At 42.9% G+C, this 8,263-nt stretch overlaps 1 protein-coding gene across 2 annotated transcripts in view; it reads left to right on the top strand.

The window, feature by feature from the left end:
- Positions 1-1,698: 1,698 nt before the first annotated feature.
- Positions 1,699-8,263, top strand: part of LOC308037533 (pituitary tumor-transforming gene 1 protein-interacting protein-like) — a 28,706-nt gene continuing 22,141 nt past the window's right edge. For both annotated transcript variants that reach the window (XM_080339368.1, XM_080339369.1), the window contains exons 1-2: positions 1,699-1,850; positions 6,952-7,004. In XM_080339368.1, coding sequence (XP_080195494.1) covers positions 1,733-1,850; positions 6,952-7,004 — 171 coding nt within the window. In that variant the 5' untranslated portion in view covers positions 1,699-1,732. The remainder of the gene's footprint in view (positions 1,851-6,951; positions 7,005-8,263) is intronic.

The following is an 8,263-nucleotide window of genomic DNA, read 5'->3' as shown; positions in this document are numbered from 1 at the left end:
CTCTAGTTTTACGTACTGGCCTAAGTTACTGGAGTTACCAGCAGTTATCCTAATGCCCTCCGAACTGTTTTCTGGAGCCACTCACCTCTTACTGTGTGGGATTTTAAGGATATTAATCTCTTCAGTAAGGTGAATCAGGTGTCTGAAGTTAGATGGGATAGCAAGGTCAAGCACTGAGAAGAGCACTCATCTTACTCCTCATCAAGGCTCAACTGCATTTGTGAAAGCATCTCAGACAGCTAAGATCTGGTGTCTCTATGCCCACGAGCCAATTACAGTACTTTCAATAATAACATTACACAAGACTAATAAAAGTGGTCTGAATGCTGCTGTGTTTGCGAAGGAAGGCCACAAGCTACTGGAGTCACTGCCGACTGCAACAGTGCCATACTTGGAGTGTTTGCCTCCTACCTGCAGCAGCGTCATTCAGCACTATAAAAACCTACACCAGTACTTTGACTATTCATTGCTCAGTACAAAACTTCGCATTCCTGAACATGATTGCAGAGACACTAACAAAGTTCAGCTAATTTATTTAATGAAAGCAACATTGGCTGTCAAAACATGGCAAGATAGCTCACTTAATTGGATATTAAGGACTTGATTCGATGCCCAACCACAGTTGTCTAGTGCCGTGGAGATGCCCAAAGTTTCCTATATCCTTACCCTGCCATGTCAGAGGGTTTGGGGTCTGTTTCTTTCATTCCTGTGTCATCCCTTAAAGCACCACCTGGGTGTTCTGTGTGCCCCTGGGCCCCTCAAAGAACACTGTGTGCTTCTGTAAAGTCCTAAGAGGTGCATCACTGTGGAAAACCATCAACTCATTTATCTTTTCAAACGAAGTCATGGCAAATTTTCACGTCTGTCTCCAGGGCTACAGAGTTGATGAAGGGTTTGGGGAGGAAGCCATACGAGGAATGGCTAAAGTCACTTGGTTGTTTCAGCCTGGAGAAGACTGAGGGGAGATGTCATCACGGTCTAGTTTCCTCACAAGGGAAGGAGAAGCTGCAGGTGTCAAACTCTTCTTTAGTGACCAATGACAGAAACCGAGGGAATGTCAGGAAGATGTGCCAGTGGAGGTTTAGGTTGGACATGAGGAAAAGGTGGTGGAGGACTGGAACAGGCTCCCCAAGGAGGTGTCACAGCCCCAAGCCTGACAGTGTTCAAGAAGAGACTGAACAACACCCTCAGACACATGGTGTGAACTGTGGGGTTGTCACATGCAGGGACAGGAGTTGGACTCAATGATCCTCGTGGGTCCCTTCCAACTCAGGACATTCTATGATCTCTTTATTTCCTTCTCCAGCCAGCCCTGACTTGCTTTGTTGGCTTGGGCAGCCCGCTGTCCAACCTCACTGACTAAAACCAGCAAGCTGGAGACAGGGCAAGAGATCTTCCCCACCTCCCAGCCTTCACAGGGACGGGAAGAGTCCGCGCAGTAAAGGAAGGAAAGGAGGGTCAGATCAAAAGGGAGGGGAAACAGCCCTCTCGCTGTATGACACACCGTGGGCCTACAAGTGACTGACCGACTCCGGACCGCAGGGCGGCCGCTCGCACAGGTGCGCCAAGGGGACGCGGGCAGCGCGGGAGCAGTGAAACACCAACCCCAGCGCCCGGGCGGCCCCGGCCCCGTTTCCCCGCCCTCCGCCTCGCTGGGCCGCTGGCGCCTGCGCGCGGCGGGTTCTTGGTGCGCGCGCGGCCCGTGCCCGACCCCGCTCTGTCCCGGCCGGCGATGGCGGCGCCGCGGCCGCTGTGTCTGCTGTGGGTGCGGGGCCTGGCGCTGCTGTGGGGCTGCGCCGGCACGGGGCTGGCTCAGCTCACCGCCACGGCTCCGCCAGCACCGGCACACGGTAGGGAGCCGCGGGGCAGCGCGTAGCCGTTCCCTTCCGTCGTGCTGGAGGGGCTCGCCCGTGCGCGCGGGCTGTGAGGCCTGCCCGGGTGTTTCTGTTCGCGGGGCTGCGGGAGGAACGGGCAGAGGCCCCAGCTCGCCTCGAGGCTTCCGGGCGCCGAGCTGGTGAAGTGCGGGGCTCCGCCTGGTCCCCGGCCTGCGAGCGGCCGGGTGCCTGTGGCGGGAGGGCGGCCCCGAGGTGAGCTGCAAGGAGACGGCTCTCGCCTGCGTTTGCTCTGCCCTGGCTGGTGGTGGGGAACGTGGCTTGGAAGGGAAAGCTGGTGGAGATGCTCTTGCCATCCTGGTTCTTCTGGAATCGTTTATCTCAAAGCTGCTTTTGGAAAACAGTCAGTGGAGCTTGTCCACAAATTTGTTTGCCACTAGTAGATGTGATGGAAAAGGTACATGCCACATTAGTTTGCGCTAAATTAGAGACTGTCAAGTGGATATTGATGTGTGTTTTTAGAGTCCAGTTTGAGGTATTTTATTTCTTTTATGGCAGGGTTTATGTTCAAAAAAGAAGTATCTAACTTTGAGATAACTAACTTGACGTAGAAGAGAAAGGGAACTGTCAGTGTTTCTGAGAGGAAGGAACAAAAGGTAGACCTGCTAATAACTGCAAGTCGATGTTTTTCTAGTAGTTCTGAGAAACATAGGTGAAACCAAAGGGTTTGCTTTGAGCTCAAAACTGGGCTGAATTGCAAGTGGAATTGCTTATGGATTCCCTAGGAGAGAACTTTTCACGTGCTATTATTATGTGAGTTAGGAATTTGCTCGTGACAGAAAGTTGGTTGTTGATATGGAGAATGATCATTATATTGTCTAGAAAGATGTGGGTGAACTTAAAGGAGTAGATATTGGTAATAAGCTTAAAGTGAAAAATTAAAAAATGATATGCTGCGTGGCTAATATTATAATTTTAACCTTAAGTTTAAATAGTTGGAAAAAAAGTAGGGAGGTAGACTTGTTGACTGTCAGATGCATATCAATTACTGAAGTGATGCTCTTGTGAAGAGAGAGATTGCAGTTTTCTGGTAGTTCTGCAAGACTGTGGGACCGTGTGTGCCATCCTGTTTAAATACTCTGCAAGTTCAGCACCTGAGTTAAGTGAGTTGGGCTGGCATAAAGCAGGGCTACAAAGGTTGTATTGTTTCTTGTTTGAGGAAATACCTAGAAAAGTATGGCTTTACTTGCTGGAGCAGAAGGAAGATTGAGGGGGAATAAGAGCACTTGGTGAAAGTACTCTTATACCAGTAGGAGGGAACAACTGTTGAAGAACAGTATTATCCTGAGAATGGGCGCAGAGAACACATTAAAATAAACGAGCTATGAACAAGCTTAGTGTAGGTGTTGAATGGTTTCTGACTGTCTGAGCAGTTAGTCACACTTTTTTTTTTTTTTTTTTTTTTAAACAGTGGAATAGTAAGAGGTGCTCCACCTGCTGCCCCGCCCCCCCCCCCCCCCCCCCCCCCCCCCCCCGCAGTGCTATTCTGTTTTACCTGTATTTTGTGGAGGAACAGCCGTTGTTATATATTTGTGCATTGTTACTCTGGTCCACAAGTATGTCTACTAGAGAGTGATGTCATACAGATAATCTGTGTATCATTAACTTGGTGCAACTCCTCTCTGTGTGGGCAGAATTCTAATAATAAAAAAAAAAAAGTGTTGCATGAACAGCAATAGCTTTTTCTTGTCAGAATATAGTCTTGCTACAGCTCATTCTTTACTAGGTGGGACCCAAAACTATTTTGGTAAGAATTACACTGCTTACTGAAGTAATGCTTCCACTGCTTAGTAAACCAGGCTTGGTACGTAAAAATGATTTTTTTATTTTATTATCCATTAGATGACTAATGCTGATGTTACGTGCCAATATAGAAGAAATTATTGTTTGATAGATACTGTTTAAAATACAGTATGAATTACTGTTGGTAGTGGTGCTATGGCTTACATTTATTTTTTTCTAATGATAATCTTCCTCTAATATTTCAAATGAGTAGTGTATTATCAACTTGATTATGTGTTGTGGGGGTGTGTTGGTTTATTTTTTTAGATTGCTGGTACACATAATGCTTTAGCAAAGTGGATTGATGGGGTTTGTTGATTTTTTTTTCTTTTTCTGTTTGAGAAGGGTTTTGTTCTATCCCTTTGCTCCTGTGGAGAACACCATACTGGTGGGAAATCTATATATCTTTGTAAGTTATGTGACCCAGAGAAATACATAAATCAGAATGGAAAAAAATAGATTTTTTTATCATTTATATTAATGTTACCTTTTGTAACAGCAGTACATAAAGATGTTTTGATTTGAGATGTGATTATGTATTTTCAAGTATTTTTCATTAAGACCCTTCTATACTGTTCTTTAGCAAAAGCGTAAATAATATAAGTCTATTTCTTTAATAGAATTTAAGCCCCAGTCTTTTGGTTAAATGGCAGTATAGGTTCTCTGCTGTGTCAGCAGGAAGGCAATTAAAGATAATGTGAAAAGCTTGTGAGATTACCTCCTTTGGTAAGAATCTAAGAAACGTTACATTTTATCATGTTGCTGTAGGTGGTTCAGTTCCTGAAAATGTAACAGAAACCACAGAAGTCCTTGATGTACTTGCCTGCTTCTGACAGTACCTTGCTAGTTCATGTTCAGAAACCTGGTTTGGTTAAGTGTTTTGTATCCTAAATTGACTGAAAATGTAATGAAGTATTTTTATAAAAAAGCATGATGGTACTCCATGTAGAATAATCCAATTTGAAAGCTTTGGAGCTTAAGATGAGAACTACTTCTGAATTTTATCTTCACATTTTTTCCATGAATTGGTAAATGGGCCTTAATGCTTAGGCTGTTTCTCAGTTAATTGGTACCAGTACCAATGTTAATTTGTACTGGTCAGATTAGTATGTGCTTTTTCTAAACAGATATATTAATTAAAGCTAAATACACTGGCACTTGAGTCACAGAATGGTTGGTGTTGGAAGTGACCTCTTGAGATCATCTAGTCCAACCTACCTGCTAAAGCAGGTTCACCCAGAGCAGATCACACAGGAATGTGTCCAGGTGGGTTTTTAATGTCTCCAGGGAAGGAGACTCCACAACCTCTCTGGATAGCCTTGTTCCAGTGCTCTGGCACCTCATATTCAGATGGAACCTCCTGTGCTTCAGTCTGTGCCTGTTGTCCCTCATCTTATCGTTGGGCACCACTGAAAAGAGTCTGATCCCATCTTCTTGACACACACCCTTGAGATATTTATAAGTAAGTAAGATCCCATCTCAGCCTTCTCCAGGCTGAACAGATCCAGCTCTCAGTCTCTCCTCATAAGAAAATGCTCCAGACATCTAATTATCTCTGTAGCTCTCCGCTGGACTCCCTGCAGTAATTCTTTGTCTTTCCTAAACTGGGGAGCCCAGAGCTTCATGCAGTACTCCAGATGTATCCTCACTAGGACAGAGTAGAGGGAGAGCATAATCTCCTTTGACTTGCTGATCATACTTTTCCTAATGCACCCCAGGATACTGTTGGCCTTCTTGGCAACAAGGGCACATTGCTGGTTTATGGTCAACCTGTTGTTGACCAGAACTCCCAGGTCCTTCTCTGCAGAGCTGCTTTCCAGCAGGTCAACCCCTAACCTGTACTGGTGCCTGGGGTTAGTCCTCCCCAGGTGCAGGACCCTACACTTGCCGTTGTTGAACTTCACGACATTTGTCTCTGCCCAATTCTCCAGCCTGTCTAGGTCATGCTGAACACAGGCTTCTTGTGTGTCAACCCTTTGTCTCAGTTTGGTATCATCAGCAAACTTGCCCAGGGTACATTGGGTCCTTTCATCCAGGTCATTGATGAATAGGTTGAACAAGAGTGGACCTAGTACTGGCCCCTGAGGAACCGCAGCAGCTACAGGCTTTCAGTTAGACACTGCACTGTTGGTAACAACCGTCTGAGATCTTATGTCCAGCCAGTTCTTGATTCATCTCACTGTGCATTCAACCAACCCACACTTCCTGAGTTTACCTAAAACACGTTTAATGTTAGAATTAGTATCAGAAAGCTATAATACTGAATTATTACAATAAAATTTGGAAATATGTAGTTATCCCAAAACATGCCAAGACTGTAGCTCAAATAGATAACTGCTTGTGACTAATCCACTAATACTCATTAAAAGTGGAATAGGATTCCTGATTTGGAGATATTTTCCCCTCATATTTATATGATGTCGAAATAATCACAAGTTAGTTTCATTAAACAGTATTAAAAATTATCATGGGAATTTCAATAATTGGAAGAAAATCCAGGTTCACACCAGGAGAGGAAACTCCACCTTATCTGTCAAGTAGTTCATCTGGGTCAAGACTATGGCATGTACATGGTCCTGTGGGCAACAAATTATGTTTGTGTTGTGGATAAAAAAAGACTAGCCTTAAGACAACAAGCGTTCAGTACTTCTAAATGAAAGTAATAGCCTTTGGCTGGAATCCTCTGGGAATGTGAACACTAGTAAATATTTTCTTAGGATAGAAGGTGTTTTTTAAAATTCAGAGAAAATATTAATTAACTCCTTGTGCATCACTTGGATGTTCAAATAATTTTTAATTGTAATTTATAATCACGTTATTTAGACAGCTTTATTTTTTTCAGACTTCCTTTCCCCAGAAAAAGATTCCTATCTGTGAAAGGAGGACCAATCCTACGCAGGGATCAGCCTTTGCTAGGCTTCCAAAGCTGCAGAACGTGAAGTGTTCTTTAAATAAAAGTGTAAATGTTTTAGAACTTCAGCAGAAACACAGGGGAGCTCTTGGGTTGCATCTCTTATGTTGGCCTTAGACAAAGCAAATTGAAGTTACAGGTAAACTTAAATTGGTTTCCTGTTTCAGAGGTCAAACGTAACTGTTTTTTAATCTGTTTGCTACAATTCTCTTGAAGTGGAAATAATAAACTTTAATTGTTTCAATCAAAATTGTTTCTTTTGTGTAGAAGTATAAAAAAGCAAAGGCTAAATATTGTGTTAAATGCTTGATATGACTGAGTAAAAGTAAATATATAACCTGTGTTTTGTGTTTTCGTTTTTTCCAGCATGTTCAGAGTTTTCCCAGAGGTCCTGTGAAGAATGTCTAAAAAATGTTTCGGTAAGATTTTTAACATCCTTTTTTATTGAGAATTTTTTTGTGTTGTTTTTTGTTGTGGTTTTGTTTGTTTCTCTTTTTTTTAATGTATATATATGAAGTCAGATTGATGGGGTTGGTTTGGCTGTTTGGTAGGGGTTTGATTTTGTTTTTAATGACAAATCCAGTAAAACCACCCTTAATTAGAGAAAGCCTCTGTTCTTGTTTAAATGGTGGAGTCAATGATGTGCTGCTTCCCCTCTGTCACATGGATGGATGCCCATGTGCTTTCTCTTTGCCAGGGTTGCTCCATGATCTGATTACTGGGGGTATTTCCTTGCTTTCTCTGAGGAGTATGGGCAGGGTGAAATCCAGGGTTCCAGTTTGAGCATGAGCTCAGTGCTTCCACAGCCCAGTTGGTGTTGCTGCTGGTTTAGACTCATCCTCATATTACAAGCAACACTAAGTTAAATTTCCATCTTATATAAGAGGCTAGGTAAACTGAATCTTATGTGTTGAAAATGCCTTGTATTTCTCTTATGCTGAATAGGAGAACGGGGAAGTTAATGTGAATAAACTAGAAGTTCCTTTCTGTAGATTTGCACCAAACAATGCATTTAGCTGAGGCAGACTAGGTCAGTACTTTGTGTAACAGATGTTCAGACCTGTCACTGCTCCACTGACAGCATCAGGTTCTAAGTGCTTGAGACTGCCAGGCTAGATCACTGCTCTGCTGGCAAAGTGTTTAGATTTCCAATAAGATTGCCATAAGGCAGACATTTAAAACAAGACAATTAGTTTCTCCGTCCCTACTCAAAGTCTTTTTAGCCCCACAGTAAGGGTTGTGATAAGTATGCATATGGTGTCTGTCCCTGCAGAGTAGAAGAAACACTCATGTTTAAAGTGAGAGATTGTAATGACATCTGAAGCTAGAATTCAAGACAAAGAAATAATTCAGTTAGTGCAGAACTTTTTCAGTAGGGGAAATTGAGAAATATCTAAATTTACCTGGTTTTTGTCTTTTTTTTTTTTTTTTTTTTAGTGGAAAAACTAATTGCCTTGTATTGATAAGATTATTGTGTGTTATCAGACCTGTATATTTGTTGTAATGAGCATGACATTGTATAGAGAGCTTTTCATCTTCAAAAGTATGAAGAAGTGGAAAATATGGATCGTTAAAGATTAAATGTTCAGCACTTAGAACTAGTGTGGCTGCCACTTCAAGTAGGTGCTGCTGCAGATAAATGAGCACAATGTTTGTTAACCTGAGAGCTATGTGTTGA

Source organism: Nesoenas mayeri, assembly GCF_963082525.1.
Source record: "Nesoenas mayeri genome assembly, chromosome: 2".
NCBI classification, from domain to species: domain Eukaryota; kingdom Metazoa; phylum Chordata; class Aves; order Columbiformes; family Columbidae; genus Nesoenas; species Nesoenas mayeri.
The sequence above is the reverse complement of the archived record's forward strand: the minus strand, read 5'-3'. Positions and strand labels throughout refer to the sequence as shown.